General features: G+C 50.2%; 1 protein-coding gene across 1 annotated transcript in view; it reads right to left on the reverse strand.

The window, feature by feature from the left end:
• Nucleotides 1-20,084, reverse strand: part of LOC108796840 (brain-specific angiogenesis inhibitor 1-like) — a 368,891-nt gene that overhangs the window by 232,860 nt on the left and 115,947 nt on the right. The window contains exons 8-9 of the mRNA XM_018568381.1: nucleotides 9,246-9,353; nucleotides 48-212 (exon numbers count right to left, since the gene is read on the reverse strand). Coding sequence (XP_018423883.1) covers nucleotides 48-212; nucleotides 9,246-9,353 — 273 coding nt within the window. The remainder of the gene's footprint in view (nucleotides 1-47; nucleotides 213-9,245; nucleotides 9,354-20,084) is intronic.

Here is a 20,084-nt window from a genome sequence, read left to right on the forward strand (position 1 = left end):
CCCCCCATGCTGTGTGGACATTAAAGGGCTCCTCCTCACTGCTTTACCTGGACATGTGGCGGAGTTGTTGCATTGCTTGTGCTCTTTGAGGGGCCCACTGCAATGTGTGCTGTACGAGGATGAGACGCAGAACCGCGTCCTGGATTTCAGCCCTTCACCGCAGGTGGTGGAACAGACGCTCCACGGAGACCACTCCTCCGCCGCCGTGTCTCCTGCGCAGGACAAAATGACAGAAATGATATACAATGTTATCTCTTGTTCATTATCGGGTGTCAAAACGTCAACAAGAAAAGAAACTGAACGGCAAATGGCAAAATTCAGGTAAAGGTCAGTCCACGGAAAACTGATATGTCGATGCTTGATGGATGATGAAGAGTTAAATGAGCTGAGAGCCTCTTCAATCCCTGAACCTGCTGAGGGGTCCCCATCCTCCCCCGATAAACCCTTTCATTCTATAACGTTATGGAGAATGCAGAAGGAGGAGCTGGAACACACAATGTGGGCGGGGACACCCAAAACTCCCGGGAGAGAGTCAGGAAATATGACCGGGAGATCTCAATACAAAACCGACAAGAAGCTAAGAGTTGACTCTCTTTTGGTTGGACTGGCCTTTCAATATATTCAGGGACAGCAATCTATCTGTTTGGATTGGTCCTGTCTGCAGTCTGCGCTGTAACTGCAGACAATAGGCATGTGCGATTCGACTCCCAATCAAAATTCGTACAAATTTTCTGAAATTCGGACACATCAGAATTTCCGAATCCCAATGCAAACCCGAATGCGTCCCAATCCGAATTTCCGTTTCCCAATTTCGGATCCCGTCCGAATTTCGTTCAAAAACTGAATGGGACATGTGACTTTTCCGGCCAATCAGATGTGTTTTTTTTGGTTTAATGCATCCGAATGGGTCTAAAAATGTTCAATACGGCAACACGGGAGCCACATACAGTATATACCTAGAGTACTAAAGCTGAGGACTCCCAGACCCGAATGGCACTCAGGAGCTCCACAATGCAATTCGGATCCCAAATGCCATTCGGGTCTGGGAGATTCAGCTTTAGTATTATATGTATATGGCTCCCGGACCCCAATGGCATTGGGGATCCGAATTTCTAAATGGCATTGGGGAGCTCCTGAGTGCCATTCGGGTCTGGGAGATACAGCTTTAGTATTACTATCTGTAGATGGTTCTCTGTGGTCAAGGCCGTCTTTAATAGTGATTGGACCCTGGGCAAATATTTTATTAGGCCCCTCCGCCGCCTACCCGCCCCTCTCCCGCCACGCACTTTTCGCTCTCCAAAAGAGCAGATAGGAGGAGACGTCAAAGGGAGGCGCGAGACATCACGAGGTCGCGCTATGCAGGGACAGAACAACACTATGCAATGTGGATCGCATAGTAAACCGAACAGTGCCACGTGTGTAACTTTTGCGGGCTGAAGGGGCAGCTGCTTTGGGCCCCACAACAATGGCTGGGCCCGGGGCAGCTGCCCCTTTTGCCCTGCGTTAAAGATGGCCCCGTCTGTGGTATGCACAACGAATAATCGTCAACTCATCCGAAACTAAATTTGGATTTCGTCCGAATCCGAAACCCGAAATAACGAAATATCCGAACCGAATTATTCGGCAGCTTACATGTCTAGCAGACAAGGAAGGGGAACAAAAGCACGTCACACACTTGTTTGATTCAATGTCTTCGCCGCCATGAGTTCATATTGGGGACGTTCATTCATTCATCGCACAGGAGTCGGACGTTTGACAGAAATATGAACCGGACTTCCGAAAAACATTTCCCAAATGTATTCCATTGGGCCTGTCATGAGAGGGATGAGGACAGGAGGCTCTGTATACATTTTCTTTTATAAATCTAACTTTTTTATATGCCGTCCATCATTTTCTCTTTTGTTATACTTTTTTCCTCTGATCTTTTGATCTGACCATCTCCTGTACTGTGTCTACAGTCTCTGACCATCTCCTGTACTATGTCTGCAGTCTCTGACCATATCACGTACTATGTCTGCAGTCTCTGACCACCTCATATACTATGGCTGCAGTCCCTGACCATCTCCTGTATCATGTCTGCCGTCTCTGACCATCTCCTGTATCATGTCTGCCGTCTCTGACCATCTCCTGTACTATGTCTGCAGTCTCTGACCATATCACGTACTATGTCTGCAGTCTCTGACCACCTCATATACTATGGCTGCAGTCCCTGACCATCTCCTGTACCATGTCTCCAGTTTCTGACCATCTCCTGTATCATGTCTGCAGTCTCTGACCATCTCCTGTACTATGTCTGCAGTCTCTGACCATCTCCTGTACTATGTCTGCAGTCTCCGACCATCTCCTGTACTATGTCTGCCGTCTCTCACCATCTCCTGTACTATGTCTGCAGTCTCCGACCATCTCCTGTACTATGTATGCCGTCTCTGACCATCTCCTGTACTATGTCTGCAGTCTCTGACCATCTCCCGTAGCATGCCTGCAGTCTCTTGCTTTCTGTAGTATTACCATCCCTGAATATTATGCGTGGCCCTTTGGGGATGTCAGGGGGCCACACCTCAAGCATCTCAGATGAGTTGACATTGTAGGATTTTCCCTTTACCTGTCCCGGTGACACCTGTAAAATTTGGGATTCCCCATCACCCTCAGGACTAGGGTTGCCACCGGTCCAGGATTGACCCGGACAGTCCGGGTTTTGATGTCAGGCAGACCAGGGGGCAACCCAAACTAAGATAGGGGCTACTGGCCCCCCACTGAAAATAGTCTCCACTGTGATATTTACATATAAATGGGCGGAGCTATTCACATATGAATAAGCCGCGGCTCATTCTCCCCCCAAAAAATGTCCGCACGTCGCTAGAGTGTTCGGGTTTCGCCTGAAGAAAAGGTGGCAACCCTACTCAGGACGGACAGTGAGGATGAACCTCTCCAGCCATCCAGCAATGAACACCTGTCAGAGGTTACAACCCCGCCCCCGGCACCATCACAAACTCAGAAATGTTTTGTTTTTCTTGGGGCTTCGGACGGACGTTCCCCACGAGTGACGGCGTCGGCTGTTGATGGGGTTTTGCCGTGTTAATTGCGATCCCTCCGATGATGCCGCCGGCCTTCTCCATGAAATTGCCGAGCTCTCCCGGCGCAGCGACTCTCCTCTCCCCAGTAACTCATCCTGAGTGCGGAGAGACGTCGTGCCGGTCAGCAAACTGCTCGCGCAGCTGTTTCCAGGAGTGATTTTCTCTGCCGCCGCCGTCGCCGCGCTCCTCCTCGCAGCCGGGAACTTGTCGGTGAAATATGGGACGTGATTAGGTGCCCACTGGGAAGACGCAGAGGAATTTTCTGCAGAGCAGGCGGCAGCTCGGAAAACACAGAAATAAACCGCGAAGGGGGGGGAGGGGAGGGGCTGAAGGAAGGTTCTTCGTAATGTTATTCCCAGGACGCCGCGCGGTCTTCTCCCGCCGGTGACTTTTACAGCCGCGCGTCTCGTCTCGGTACCGGCAATTGATATACATACGGCGCCTCCTATCTCCATCTTCCTCATGACTTGTCCTATAAATAGACATGTGAGCTGCGCAAAAATTGGGTTTGGTTCGAATATTTCGTTATTTCGGGATTCGGATCGGAAATTCAATCGGGTTCGGGTTTCGGAGTCGGACAAAATCCCAATTATCGTTAGTTTCGGATGAGTTTACTAACATCCGTTGCGAATACCACAGAAAACCGTACGGAGCCCCCCTCCTAGACCCCCGAAGGGCATTTCGGGATCCGAATTTCCAAATACCATTCGGGAGCTCCAGACAGCAAATAATTTCCAAAACACAGAAATAAACCGCGAAGGGGGGGGAGGGGGGTGGGGGCTGAAGGAATGTTCTTCGTAATGTTATTCCCAGGACGCCGCGCGGTCTTCTCCTACCGGCGACTTTTACAGCCGCGCGTCTCGTCTCGGTACCGGCAATTTCCTAAATTTATAGGAAAGGTCTCGCGAGGGATAAAAGATTATCTGCCGGTCTCCGGGATTCTACCTGAAAAAAAGTGTAAGACAGAGCAGAGGAGCGGAACTGAGAGACCACTTTCTCTCTCGGGTCCGCTCCTCTTCTCAGTGGGCGGGGTTTCAATAGTCAGGCTGCTATTGGCTATTTCAAATTAAATTACATCCACCTGCGGAAGCTAACTGGCAGAAGAATGGGGCCACGCGCACGGGGGGGGGTGATTGGGAGTTGCACCGCGGGAGGGAGCGCAAGAAGCTGGTCTTGCCTAGGGCGCAAAATAGGGTTAGCTCCATCCCTTGATGATGCCGGATTTGTGGGCTTCCTTGTGGAGCTCGGTTGGTGCCGCCCCCTTCTACTGTGAGTGCACCTATTGGTCAGTGTATGCGTCCTCGGGAGTCACGTTGACACGCCCCCTCCCTCTTCATGGGTAGCAATAGCAATGGTCTCGGGTACGCACCTGCTGCTGGAGACAAGTGCTGCCAATCACAACCAATTAGGTACTGAGAGCAGCATGGTAGCTATAGGCAGGTCCGGATTTACTCTCTCTCTCTGCATCCCCAAAGCCGGGTTCCTCAATGCGCCCTCCTCCCCGCCAAATACACTGAGAAATAGATTGAACAGTATTTGCCTGCGTGTTGTCTGGGTTTGCTTGATGTTGCTACTGATTCTCTGTTTGGGGCATGCTTGCAGATGAGGCTTGTATACAAGACAGCAGATGGTGAGTGAGTGTGAATGGGATATAGTTTTAATTACTGCAGATTGTAAGCAGTACTATAGAGTGGGAAAAGGGAGCCGCTGTGCTTGTGCCAGTGGAGGGGGTGCTTATTTATCTGGCAAAAAACCCACATAGACTGCTAAATGGAGATAACACTCTGTATACTGGGCCGAGATGCTACTACTGCTGCTGCAGCCAGTATTACAGGTTGCTGTATTTACATTTATTTTTAGTGGCATACCTTGAGGGACAGGTGAGACCTTTATGAGCTTATTATGGTGGACAAACATGGAAAGCAGAGGCATAAAATATTCTTATTCACAAACCATAAAGCTAAAAGAGGATCATATAGTGATTAATTCAGAGACGGGTTTCAGCTAAAGGAAAAGCCTATCCAAAAGTGCTATTGTATTTATTGGTGGAGCCCAGAGGTAAGACTTTGTGTATGTTTTGGAGATTCCGACAGCAAGATTTCCCTGCCACAGTTCCTGACCCTCAGCTTTCTAAACCTTTGCATGTTCCACAATAAAAATTTACCACCAACAGCAGAATTACACCGTAGGACCTCCCTCGCTACTGAGGGAAGAACTGCATGCCGTCTTGCCAGCAAGTGAGTGACACTATAGAAGGTAAGTAGCAGGATCATCAGTGTAACACGACCTTAAGTAGGCAGCAGAAAAAACCTTACTAAAAGTAGGATGATCATTTTTCTAAACTTGTATTTAAATATTGACACCAGAAGAAAATGAATAATGAAAGAAATTAATAGAACATGAACCTAAAACACTTTTCAGAAAGATATAATGGCCAATCTGAGCTTTAAAGCCCAACTCCAGGATTTCAATGGAGTCATATACAATTGTCCAATAGTCAGGGCCGGGTTTACTCTCTCTGCTGCCCGAAGGCCAGGTTCCTCAATTCGCCCCCCCTACTGCCAACCAACCCCCCCATTGAGAATGGCAGACCTGCAGGCTGCACACAAGTTATCTCGGCGACATCACCGGGATCACTTGTTCAAAACAAGCGGCGGCTTCCCCGCTGTACATTTTTCCCTGCTTGCCCAAAGCCGGGCTAAATGTAGAAAACAACTACCCGCCCGGCACCCGGAACTGTATGTCCCGGGCATCAGGAGATAGGAATTCCACACCCCTGCTGCCCCTCTACTCCCTGCTGCGCCGAGGCCGGGCCTTTGTTGGCCTTGTGGGAAATATTTCCCTGGCTATAGGAACTTCCAACAAACTATGTATTCCATAATACATGTGTGTTTCGTTTTGTTACGAATCAAAATTCGTCAGAATATTCCGAAATTCAGACACATCCAAATTTCCAAATCCCAATGCATTCGAATTTAAATTACCGTTTCCAAATTTCCGAATAGCATTGGGGAGCTCCGGAATGCCATTCGGGTCTGGAAGCCTCAGCTGTAATATGGCTCCCAGACCCGTATGGCTTTCTGGAGCTCCCGAATGGTATTTGGAAATTCGGAACCTGAATGCCATTCGGGGTCTAGGAGGTTCAGCTTTCGTATTAATATCTGTAGATGGTTTTCTGTGGTATTCTCAACGGATATTCGCAAACTCATCCGAAACTAACGAATATTCGGATTTGGTCCGAATGCCGAATCCCAAAAATAATGAAATATTTGAACCAAACGGAACCAAATTTTTCCGCAGCTCACATGCCTATTTATTCCACAGGACAAGTCATGAGAAAGATGGAGATAGGAGGCGCTTTATGTATATCAATCTCACAATCAATATAAACTACACTGAAGAGTTCAAAGGGCAACATTAAAAAATACAGAATTCCTTTAAATAAAAATTCAAATTTGGGGAATGCCTTGAACCTGCTTGTGAACCCCTACCATGTACTGCAACCAAAGTGACATATCCCGGCCTGCTTTGTTCTGCTTGTAAACAAATCGGTCGGGAATTCCCATTAACATTCACATCAGACCTGTCATGATCTGAGATCAGGCTCGGAGTCCAGTAGCTGAAACGGCAGGCAAAGTGGTGGTATAACAGGCCGGGTTGGGTACACAAGCAGACGGTAGTAGTGGAGGAGCAGGCAGAAGCGTAGTCAGAGATCAAGCCGAGGTCAGCAGCCAAAGGTATCAGGTACGAAGCGGAAGACGATGAGAGTATTGGATGAATCAGCAGCCAAAGGTGGGTACACGGGTAGCAGTATGAGCGGATTGTATCACAGGAGGAGCAGGAAGCAAGATATTGGCAGGAGCACAATAATCTGGCAAACAGGAAGTGCAGAGGCGTGGCTTAAATAGGAAGTTCAAGGGAGGAGCAAGGAGTTCAGAGTTCAGCAGAAACTAGGGTTACCTGAGGATTACACAGGAGATCAGGCAAGGAGCTATCCAAGGTTCTAAGGTGGCTCAGCAGGTAGAACCACCGCCAGCTGCAGCAGAGGCCCCGGGTTCAGAACTTGTTCTTGATAAGACCCTTATCCTTGATGAAAGTCTGGTATGGATTTTTAGAGGGGAATCCCACACAACAAAAAGGCAAAATAGACACCTCATCCTAAAATCCATACTAGACTACTATCCTGGATGAAGGTTTGATATTGATTTTAAGTGGGACAACTCACAAAAACAACAACTGCTGTGAGGTCTCTCAAAAATCCAAATCAGATCCTTCAAAACCTTCAAAATTAGTTCTGGACCCTTATATAAGCATGCGGCCTGGCTGGGCAAGAAAGGAAGAGGCAGCGAGCCCGCCCAACTATACCCAAGCCACATGGCTTCAGCATGGGGAGGGAGCCTTGCTAGATGTGAACTAGATCCTAAATATGGACAGAGAGAATTAATGGGCAACCAAAACCCGAAGCTCTTCCCTAAAACCCTACATGACCACCATGGCAACTAATACCAATAGGACTGTACTTGAGAAAAGATCTCCTGGATGCCAGGCAGGGCTGTGCTGGGCTGCGGGACTGTGTCCATATCAGGACTGGATGGGCAGAATTAGAAATCATTTGGCCGTTATCGCAGCTCCGTGATGTGTTTCCTGTCTATATTTAGCTGAAGCTCAGCTTTACCTTTCGGGAGGACTGGCCCTTTAAGTCATGTTCCGATACCGCGGGATGAAGCCGCCTCCTCATTACTGGCCTCCGCGTCTCCTCTTTATTGCACTGGCCCTGCGATGGCGGAATGAGAGGCGTCCGGCCTGATCTCACCCCCAACTATTCTGAGACGCCGGATTCCTAAATTATTGAGTCTGCACTGTCCGCGGCGCGGTACATCATCAGCGCGTTCCTTAAATAGCAGAACTGCGGCCCGTAACGCGGGACGACGCCATCAATTCTGCATGACACCAGATATTAGAGAAGGATTCCCAACGGCCGGCCAAGCCGAAATGAGATGCCGGGATTAAAGGAGGGCCCCGGGTGTATGCTGCAGGAAATCCTCTATACGTATGCCTTTGCCTTTGGCAGCAGCCGAGCCAAAGGCATATGCTTTCCGCCCGACTGAGCCGAAGTGACACCTGAAGCGGCGGCAGGCTGTTCGCCCAGCAAATGACAACTGGGAGGAGGCAGCCGTGACGTCACAGCCGGCTCCGCCCAGTTGCAATGAGAGATCAGCGTCCCCAAATCACTTGGGGATGCTGATCTGTCATTAAACAATAACTGGGCGGAGCTTGCCGTGATGTCACGACCGGCTCCGCCCAGTTGGGCCGAGCTAGCTCCACCCAGTTTATTTATTTATTTATTAATTAATATTCATTTTCTTTTTTAAACACATTTTTTAGTTATTTTTTTCATTTTAGTATTTATTTACATGTTTGTTTGTTTTTAAACTAACCTTTTTTTTTTTAAACTTTTGTCACTATTTTCTATTCTGCTCGGTACCACGGAGGTACCGAGCAGACTAGCCGAGCCGAATGCCGCTAACGACAACAAGTGAGCTGCCAGAGCTTCGGCTCAGCCGATCCAGATGTTGGATCGGCTGAGCCGAAGTCCTTCTGGCCTTCGGCTCAGCGTCCGGCTCATTGCCTTCGGCTCAGCGTCCGGCTCATTGCCTTCGGCTCAGCGTTGTACGGCTGAAGTCAGCTGTACTGAGCCGTAGTGAGTAGCCGAACGTCGTTGGACTCACTTCACTTCGGCTGGGATATTCACTCGGCTGCCTTCCACAGCTTTGTGAATAACCCCCCTAAGTCAGTGGTGGCGAACTTTGGCACTCCAGCTGTTTTGGAACTACAAGTCCCATGAGGCATTGCAAGACTCTGACAGCCACAGACATAACTTCCTAGAGGCAGATGCATGTTGGGATTTGTAGTTTTGGCACAGCTGGAGTGCCAAGGTTCGCCACCACTGCCCTAAGTATTAGAGGATAATTACAAGGCAGCAAAGAGTTAAACCTCTCATTGGCCCCCCCTCCCCCCACCCCACATCCGAAATATCAGCTTTGGGTGCTGTGATCTTTCTGTGTTATGTGCTTTGTCTTGGTGGCCAAATAGTCCCCGCGGGGCAATCAATATAAATATCATCATCATCATCATCAACATATAATGAAATAACTCTTATGATGATCTCACCTATTTGGGGCGCCGGGTACCCAAACTGATATTGTTCATCCCCGTCCTCCTTCTTCTTGTTGTCGATGGACCTGAGAGACTGACTGCGGGAATCGTACCTCCCGTTGGCTGCAAATAAAAAGTAGGGATCATTATACGACAACTCTGATGGCCGGATCTCAGATAGCAGACAAGAGAAGTATCCGTATTATTGCCGAAAACTGTCCACATTGTGACCTCAATGTCAGAGAAGTATCTGCAGTCAGCATCAATTATAAACAAACAATAGAGAAGAGTAAAAGAAGAGAATTCCCGACAACCTCTCATACAATTATCGGCAACAATGTATTTTCTGTTCTTTGTGGAATCTTTATGTGATAATCAGAGTGAAGGAATCTTCCACATAAAACACGTTCAACGGGGAGAGAAGAAGAGAAGCAATTTTCTGTGACAAAGAGCATTGTGTGCCGCTCATCAGACGGGGGAATAACAACCTGTACAGACGAGGAGCAACCGCGCAGATCGGAGCCACGCCGCGGATCGGAGCCACGCCGCGGATCGGAGCCACGCCGCGGATCGGAGCCACGCCGCGGATCGGAGCCACGCCGCGGATCGGAGCCACGCCGCGGATCGGAGGCACGCCGCAGATCAGAGCCACGCCTGACTTCAACATTGGTACCATTCCAGCAGTAGAAGAAAATGGGGGATCTATAAAGGGGATTTATAAAGGGATCTATAAAAGTATCTATAAATGGGAACTATAAAGGGGGTGTATATAGGGATCCATGACAGGGGTTTATAAAGGGATCTGTAAAGGGCATATATAAAGAGATCTATAATGGGATCTATAAAGGGATCTATAATGGGAACTATAAAGGGACCTATAAAGGGGATGTATAATGGGATCTATAAAGGGATCTATAATGGGATCTATAAAGGGATCTATAAAGGGGATGTATAATTGGATCTATAATAATGGGAAATAAAAAGGGATATATAAGGGGATGTATAATGGGATCTATAAAGGGATCTATAATGGGAACTATAAAGGGACCTATAAAGGGGATGTATAATGGGATCTATAAAGGGATCTATAATGGGATCTATAAAGGGATCTATAAAGGGGATGTATAATTGGATCTATAAAGGGATCTATAATGGGATCGATAAAGGGATCTATAAAGGGATCTATAAGGGGGATCTATAAAGGGATCTATAAAGGGTATCTATAATGGGAACTATAAAGGGATCTATAAGGGGATGTATAATGGGATCTATAAAGGGATCTATAATGGGAACTATAAAGGGACCTATAAAGGGGATGTATAATGGGATCTATAAAGGGATCTATAATGGGATCTATAAAGGGATCTATAAAGGGGATGTATAATGGGATCTATAAAGGGATCTATAATGGGATCGATAAAGGGATCTATAAGGGGGATCTATAAAGGGATCTATAAAGGGATCTATAATGGGGATCTATAAAGAGGATCTATTATTATTATCATACAGGATTTATATAGCGCTAACAGTTTGTGCAGCACTTTACAATACAATTTCAGTACAATAGGGTTAGGAGGGCCTTGCTCGTGAGAGCTTACAATCTAGTAGATCTATAAAAAGGATCTACAAATGGATCAATAGAGAGGATCGATAAAGGATCTAGAAAAGGGGTTCTTATGTACCTGAGCTCCTCCCAACATGGAAATCCCATGGGGCCACCCATCCAAACAACTGCCGATTGGGGCATCCCCTGCCCCACAGCTGCACATAAACAAAGGGGCGGGACACTTGTGCTGATGCCATTGACCTTATATGGCCATATCGCCAATTAGACCGATGTCAGTGACCAAATATAGACACGTGGCCATATAAGGTCAATGTCGTCACCACAGCCCGCCCCCTTTGCTTATGTGGAGCTGTGGGTGGGGAATTCCCCAGCCGCAGCTGATTGGGTGTCAGCGAATACAGCCTTCCAAGGAACACCCACTGCTCCACCCAGCAAGTTATTTGATATTTGCATAACTCCTCCCAAGAGTCAGCCCACTGCTTGCATCTGGGCTGAGGGCCCTTCAGACGAGTACTGAGGCCGGGTGCTGTGATGTTTTCAGGAAGCCACGTACAGCGTCCGGCCAGCCCCTCCCCCCAGCCATAATCTGCTTGCATTGCACAGAGAAGCACAGAGATGCAGTGATGACATCACCGGGTCTTTACAAAGGTATGTAATGAAAACAGAAATGTTTCATTTAAAATGTTGATGACGAGGGGAACCAGGAAAAGGGAAAAGATAATCGTGTTACATTTTGGCTTTAATGATGAAATTGTGGATCTGTCTGGAGTTCAGCTTTAGATGATAGGAAAGGTGACAACGCGCGTGTCACCGACTCTCTGGAAGGAAATCTACGGTTCAGACGCATTGTGCGCGGTATGTATAGTATGGCGAAGTATATAGAGATGTCTCCAGCGCGGGTCAGTGAGGCCTCTGGAAGATGCACAGTGTAGGAGCACCGGGAAGGGGGGAGGGGTCATGTATCTCCGGCATTATGTTCCTCGCGGTGACACAAAATCGATGAATAAACAGCCACTTCCTGCGGAGCGGGCCGGCACATGCCCCCCCCCCCTGGGGTGAAATCCCAGCCTGGGAAGGGGCTGTATTATCCTAACACGGCTCCTACTGGAAATCAATGCTGCGGCTGATGATCTTTAAAGCAGGAGTCCCGTCGATGGAAGGTGAAGCGGCGTTTCCTCCCGGCTACATCGAAGGATGAGGGATTGATTTTTGTCGGCAGACATTCCGCGCAATCTCTTCATTATCTCGCAGGAAGCCGAAAAACCTGAACTTTCCACCATCAGCCCCACGTTGGGGCCTTTTGTATGAACACACGTGGCTGGCATGGGATGTGTACGTTCTGCTTTCTCTAATCCAGAAAACTCTGCAACCGTGCAAAAGACAAAGTTCATTCCGTTTAACGTTATCCGAGTTCTATCGGGTCCCCTTCAGCCGGATTCCAGAGGGTTCCTCACATGTTGGGTGGTAGGCTCTGATTTCTGAGGCTCTTTCTGCGTGCTCGTTCACTGATCACAGCTGTGAATGTGATTGGTTGCTGAGAGAAACTTCTCAATACTACTGACACTTCCTGTGAGAGGCAGAAATAGAGACTACGGTAGGTGTATGGAGCCCCCGGGGGGCCCATCATCTCTCTGATTGGTTAAAGGAGAACTATGAGGAGGGGGGGGGATTTCACTCACCTCATAGTTCTAGCCGACATGTGACCATGAGACAAGGGAAGTGAACGAACACATACCGGCGCTCGCTCACTTCTCGATCCTATGCCGGCAGAGAGCCGTGACTGTCACTCAGAGCTCCCTGCAAGGATTCCCCCACTCCCCTGTCCGATCCTCCAGCGCTGACTGGCGGAACGGACTGGGGGAGGGGGCGGGTACAGCTGGCTCTGCCTCTGGATAGGCAGAGCCAGCTGTCACTCACACAGCTGGGCGGATCCAGACAGTAATGTCGTGATCCGTCCCGGCTGCGGCGTCTCAGTATACCGCGAGCTGTAGCTATAAAAACTGGGATATGTACCTGGTATGGAGGGGGTATCAATGCTGGGGGGGCTATGTACCTGGTATGGTGGGGTATAAATACTGGGGTATGTTCCTGGTATGGAGGTTGGTATCAATACTGGGGTATGTTCTTGGTATGGGGGTATAAATAATGGGGTATGTACCTGGTATGGAGGGGTGTAAATACTGGGGTATGTATCTGGTATGGAGGGGGTAACAATGCTGGGGTTTGCTCCTGGTATGGAGGGGGTATCAATGCTGGGGTATGTAGCTGGTATGGAGGGGGTATCAATACTGGGGTATGTTCCTGGTATGGAGATGGTATTAATGCTGAGGTATGTTCCTGGTATGGAGGGGGTATAAATACTGGGGTATGTTCCTGGTATGGTGGGGAATCAATACTGGGGTATGTTCCTGGTATGGAGGGGGTATAAATACTGGGGTATGTTCCTGGTATGGTGGGGAATCAATACTGGGGTATGTTCCTGGTATGGAGGGGGTATCAATGCTGGGGCATGTTCCTGGAATGGTGGGGTGTCAGTGCTGGGGTATGTTCCTGGTATGGAGGGGGGATCAGTGCTGGGGCATGTTCCTGGTATGGTGGGGGGATCAGTGCTGGGGTATGTTCCTGGTATGGTGGGGGTATAAATGCTGGGGTATGTTCCTGGTATGGTGGGGGTATAAATGCTGGGGTATGTTCCTGGTATGGTGGGGGTATAAATGCTGGGGTATGTTCCTGGTATGGTGGGGGTATAAATGCTGGGGTATGTTCCTGGTATGGTGGGGGTATAAATGCTGGGGTATGTTCCTGGTATGGTGGGGGTATAAATGCTGGGGTATGTTCCTGGTATGGTGGGGGTATAAATGCTGGGGTATGTTCCTGGTATGGTGGGGGTATAAATGCTGGGGTATGTTCCTGGTATGGTGGGGGTATAAATGCTGGGGTATGTTCCTGGTATGGTGGGGGTATAAATGCTGGGGTATGTTCCTGGTATGGTGGGGGTATAAATGCTGGGGTATGTTCCTGGTATGGTGGGGGTATAAATGCTGGGGTATGTTCCTGGTATGGTGGGGGTATAAATGCTGGGGTATGTTCCTGGTATGGTGGGGGTATAAATGCTGGGGTATGTTCCTGGTATGGTGGGGGTATAAATGCTGGGGTATGTTCCTGGTATGGTGGGGGTATAAATGCTGGGGTATGTTCCTGGTATGGTGGGGGTATAAATGCTGGGGTATGTTCCTGGTATGGTGGGGGTATAAATGCTGGGGTATGTTCCTGGTATGGTGGGGGTATAAATGCTGGGGTATGTTCCTGGTATGGTGGGGGTATAAATGCTGGGGTATGTTCCTGGTATGGTGGGGGTATAAATGCTGGGGTATGTTCCTGGTATGGTGGGGGTATAAATGCTGGGGTATGTTCCTGGTATGGTGGGGGTATAAATGCTGGGGTATGTTCCTGGTATGGTGGGGGTATAAATGCTGGGGTATGTTCCTGGTATGGTGGGGGTATAAATGCTGGGGTATGTTCCTGGTATGGTGGGGGTATAAATGCTGGGGTATGTTCCTGGTATGGTGGGGGTATAAATGCTGGGGTATGTTCCTGGTATGGTGGGGGTATAAATGCTGGGGTATGTTCCTGGTATGGTGGGGGTATAAATGCTGGGGTATGTTCCTGGTATGGTGGGGGTATAAATGCTGGGGTATGTTCCTGGTATGGTGGGGGTATAAATGCTGGGGTATGTTCCTGGTATGGTGGGGGTATAAATGCTGGGGTATGTTCCTGGTATGGTGGGGGTATAAATGCTGGGGTATGTTCCTGGTATGGTGGGGGTATAAATGCTGGGGTATGTTCCTGGTATGGTGGGGGTATAAATGCTGGGGTATGTTCCTGGTATGGTGGGGGTATAAATGCTGGGGTATGTTCCTGGTATGGTGGGGGTATAAATGCTGGGGTATGTTCCTGGTATGGTGGGGGTATAAATGCTGGGGTATGTTCCTGGTATGGTGGGGGTATAAATGCTGGGGTATGTTCCTGGTATGGTGGGGGTATAAATGCTGGGGTATGTTCCTGGTATGGTGGGGGTATAAATGCTGGGGTATGTTCCTGGTATGGTGGGGGTATAAATGCTGGGGTATGTTCCTGGTATGGTGGGGGTATAAATGCTGGGGTATGTTCCTGGTATGGTGGGGGTATAAATGCTGGGGTATGTTCCTGGTATGGTGGGGGTATAAATGCTGGGGTATGTTCCTGGTATGGTGGGGGTATAAATGCTGGGGTATGTTCCTGGTATGGTGGGGGTATAAATGCTGGGGTATGTTCCTGGTATGGTGGGGGTATAAATGCTGGGGTATGTTCCTGGTATGGTGGGGGTATAAATGCTGGGGTATGTTCCTGGTATGGTGGGGGTATAAATGCTGGGGTATGTTCCTGGTATGGTGGGGGTATAAATGCTGGGGTATGTTCCTGGTATGGTGGGGGTATAAATGCTGGGGTATGTTCCTGGTATGGTGGGGGTATAAATGCTGGGGTATGTTCCTGGTATGGTGGGGGTATAAATGCTGGGGTATGTTCCTGGTATGGTGGGGGTATAAATGCTGGGGTATGTTCCTGGTATGGTGGGGGTATAAATGCTGGGGTATGTTCCTGGTATGGTGGGGGTATAAATGCTGGGGTATGTTCCTGGTATGGTGGGGGTATAAATGCTGGGGTATGTTCCTGGTATGGTGGGGGTATAAATGCTGGGGTATGTTCCTGGTATGGTGGGGGTATAAATGCTGGGGTATGTTCCTGGTATGGTGGGGGTATAAATGCTGGGGTATGTTCCTGGTATGGTGGGGGTATAAATGCTGGGGTATGTTCCTGGTATGGTGGGGGTATAAATGCTGGGGTATGTTCCTGGTATGGTGGGGGTATAAATGCTGGGGTATGTTCCTGGTATGGTGGGGGTATAAATGCTGGGGTATGTTCCTGGTATGGTGGGGGTATAAATGCTGGGGTATGTTCCTGGTATGGTGGGGGTATAAATGCTGGGGTATGTTCCTGGTATGGTGGGGGTATAAATGCTGGGGTATGTTCCTGGTATGGTGGGGGTATAAATGCTGGGGTATGTTCCTGGTATGGTGGGGGTATAAATGCTGGGGTATGTTCCTGGTATGGTGGGGGTATAAATGCTGGGGTATGTTCCTGGTATGGTGGGGGTATAAATGCTGGGGTATGTTCCTGGTATGGTGGGGGTATAAATGCTGGGGTATGTTCCTGGTATGGTGGGGGTATAAATGCTGGGGTATGTTCCTGGTATGGTGGGGGTATAAATGCTGGGGTATGTTCCTGGTATGGTGGGGGTATAAATGCTGGGGTATGTTCCTGGTATGGTGGGGGTATAAATGCTGGGGTATGTTCCTGGTATGGTGGGGGTATAAATGCTGGGGTATGTTCCTGGTATGGTGGGGGTATAAATGCTGGGGTATGTTCCTGGTATGGTGGGGGTATAAATGCTGGGGTATGTTCCTGGTATGGTGGGGGTATAAATGCTGGGGTATGTTCCTGGTATGGTGGGGGTATAAATGCTGGGGTATGTTCCTGGTATGGTGGGGGTATAAATGCTGGGGTATGTTCCTGGTATGGTGGGGGTATAAATGCTGGGGTATGTTCCTGGTATGGTGGGGGTATAAATGCTGGGGTATGTTCCTGGTATGGTGGGGGTATAAATGCTGGGGTATGTTCCTGGTATGGTGGGGGTATAAATGCTGGGGTATGTTCCTGGTATGGTGGGGGTATAAATGCTGGGGTATGTTCCTGGTATGGTGGGGGTATAAATGCTGGGGTATGTTCCTGGTATGGTGGGGGTATAAATGCTGGGGTATGTTCCTGGTATGGTGGGGGTATAAATGCTGGGGTATGTTCCTGGTATGGTGGGGGTATAAATGCTGGGGTATGTTCCTGGTATGGTGGGGGTATAAATGCTGGGGTATGTTCCTGGTATGGTGGGGGTATAAATGCTGGGGTATGTTCCTGGTATGGTGGGGGTATAAATGCTGGGGTATGTTCCTGGTATGGTGGGGGTATAAATGCTGGGGTATGTTCCTGGTATGGTGGGGGTATAAATGCTGGGGTATGTTCCTGGTATGGTGGGGGTATAAATGCTGGGGTATGTTCCTGGTATGGTGGGGGTATAAATGCTGGGGTATGTTCCTGGTATGGTGGGGGTATAAATGCTGGGGTATGTTCCTGGTATGGAGGGGGTATCAATGCTGGGGCATGTTCCTGGAATGGTGGGGTGTCAGTGCTGGGGTATGTTCCTGGTATGGAGGGGGTATCAGTGCTGGGGCATGTTCCTGGAATGGTGGGGGTATCAGTGCTGGGGCATGTTCCTGGAATGGTGGGGGTATCAGTGCTGGGGCATGTTCCTGGAATGGTGGGGGTATCAGTGCTGGGGCATGTTCCTGGAATGGTGGGGGTATCAGTGCTGGGGCATGTTCCTGGAATGGTGGGGGTATCAGTGCTGGGGCATGTTCCTGGAATGGTGGGGGTATCAGTGCTGGGGCATGTTCCTGGAATGGTGGGGGTATCAGTGCTGGGGCATGTTCCTGGAATGGTGGGGGTATCAGTGCTGGGGCATGTTCCTGGAATGGTGGGGGTATCAGTGCTGGGGCATGTTCCTGGAATGGTGGGGGTATCAGTGCTGGGGCATGTTCCTGGAATGGTGGGGGTATCAGTGCTGGGGCATGTTCCTGGAATGGTGGGGGTATCAGTGCTGGGGCATGTTCCTGGAATGGTGGGGGTATCAGTGCTGGGGCATGTTCCTGGAATGGTGGGGGTATCAGTGCTGGGGCATGTTCCTGGAATGGTGGGGGTATCAGTGCTGGGGCATGTTCCTGGAATGGTGGGGGTATCAGTGCTGGGGCATGTTCCTGGAATGGTGGGGGTATCAGTGCTGGGGCATGTTCCTGGAATGGTGGGGGTATCAGTGCTGGGGCATGTTCCTGGAATGGTGGGGGTATCAGTGCTGGGGCATGTTCCTGGAATGGTGGGGGTATCAGTGCTGGGGCATGTTCCTGGAATGGTGGGGGTATCAGTGCTGGGGCATGTTCCTGGAATGGTGGGGGTATCAGTGCTGGGGCATGTTCCTGGAATGGTGGGGGTATCAGTGCTGGGGCATGTTCCTGGAATGGTGGGGGTATCAGTGCTGGGGCATGTTCCTGGAATGGTGGGGGTATCAGTGCTGGGGCATGTTCCTGGAATGGTGGGGGTATCAGTGCTGGGGCATGTTCCTGGAATGGTGGGGGTATCAGTGCTGGGGCATGTTCCTGGAATGGTGGGGGTATCAGTGCTGGGGCATGTTCCTGGAATGGTGGGGGTATCAGTGCTGGGGCATGTTCCTGGAATGGTGGGGGTATCAGTGCTGGGGCATGTTCCTGGAATGGTGGGGGTATCAGTGCTGGGGCATGTTCCTGGAATGGTGGGGGTATCAGTGCTGGGGCATGTTCCTGGAATGGTGGGGGTATCAGTGCTGGGGCATGTTCCTGGAATGGTGGGGGTATCAGTGCTGGGGCATGTTCCTGGAATGGTGGGGGTATCAGTGCTGGGGCATGTTCCTGGAATGGTGGGGGTATCAGTGCTGGGGCATGTTCCTGGAATGGTGGGGGTATCAGTGCTGGGGCATGTTCCTGGAATGGTGGGGGTATCAGTGCTGGGGCATGTTCCTGGAATGGTGGGGGTATCAGTGCTGGGGCATGTTCCTGGAATGGTGGGGGTATCAGTGCTGGGGCATGTTCCTGGAATGGTGGGGGTATCAGTGCTGGGGCATGTTCCTGGAATGGTGGGGGTATCAGTGCTGGGGCATGTTCCTGGAATGGTGGGGGTATCAGTGCTGGGGCATGTTCCTGGAATGGTGGGGGTATCAGTGCTGGGGCATGTTCCTGGAATGGTGGGGGTATCAGTGCTGGGGCATGTTCCTGGAATGGTGGGGGTATCAGTGCTGGGGCATGTTCCTGGAATGGTGGGGGTATCAGTGCTGGGGCATGTTCCTGGAATGGTGGGGGTATCAGTGCTGGGGCATGTTCCTGGAATGGTGGGGGTATCAGTGCTGGGGCATGTTCCTGGAATGGTGGGGGTATCAGTGCTGGGGCATGTTCCTGGAATGGTGGGGGTATCAGTGCTGGGGCATGTTCCTGGAATGGTGGGGGTATCAGTGCTGGGGCATGTTCCTGGAATGGTGGGGGTATCAGTGCTGGGGCATGTTCCTGGAATGGTGGGGGTATCAGTGCTGGGGCATGTTCCTGGAATGGTGGGGGTATCAGTGCTGGGGCATGTTCCTGGAATGGTGGGGGTATCAGTGCTGGGGCATGTTCCTGGAATGGTGGGGGTATCAGTGCTGGGGCATGTTCCTGGAATGGTGGGGGTATCAGTGCTGGGGCATGTTCCTGGAATGGTGGGGGTATCAGTGCTGGGGCATGTTCCTGGAATGGTGGGGGTATCAGTGCTGGGGCATGTTCCTGGAATGGTGGGGGTATCAGTGCTGGGGCATGTTCCTGGAATGGTGGGGGTATCAGTGCTGGGGCATGTTCCTGGAATGGTGGGGGTATCAGTGCTGGGGCATGTTCCTGGAATGGTGGGGGTATCAGTGCTGGGGCATGTTCCTGGAATGGTGGGGGTATCAGTGCTGGGGCATGTTCCTGGAATGGTGGGGGTATCAGTGCTGGGGCATGTTCCTGGAATGGTGGGGGTATCAGTGCTGGGGCATGTTCCTGGAATGGTGGGGGTATCAGTGCTGGGGCATGTTCCTGGAATGGTGGGGGTATCAGTGCTGGGGCATGTTCCTGGAATGGTGGGGGTATCAGTGCTGGGGCATGTTCCTGGAATGGTGGGGGTATCAGTGCTGGGGCATGTTCCTGGAATGGTGGGGGTATCAGTGCTGGGGCATGTTCCTGGAATGGTGGGGGTATCAGTGCTGGGGCATGTTCCTGGAATGGTGGGGGTATCAGTGCTGGGGCATGTTCCTGGAATGGTGGGGGTATCAGTGCTGGGGCATGTTCCTGGAATGGTGGGGGTATCAGTGCTGGGGCATGTTCCTGGTATGGTGGGGGTATCAGTGCTGGGGCATGTTCCTGAAACTCATTAGAACTGAAGAAGTGGTTTGGAGAAGCTAGGAAGCGTCTTCAATACGACAGAATAGTTGTCATTGAAGGGGACGAGATACCAGAGTAACTATTCCAGGGATTGGCCATCCCAACAATCCACTTTGCAGTGAAGACTTCCCCACGTGGAGGGAACACGCGAGCTCCGGGGACACT

This window comes from Nanorana parkeri, unplaced genomic scaffold (genome assembly GCF_000935625.1).
Source record: "Nanorana parkeri isolate BGI_ZX_2015 unplaced genomic scaffold, ASM93562v1 scaffold1180, whole genome shotgun sequence".
NCBI classification, from domain to species: Eukaryota; Metazoa; Chordata; class Amphibia; order Anura; family Dicroglossidae; genus Nanorana; species Nanorana parkeri.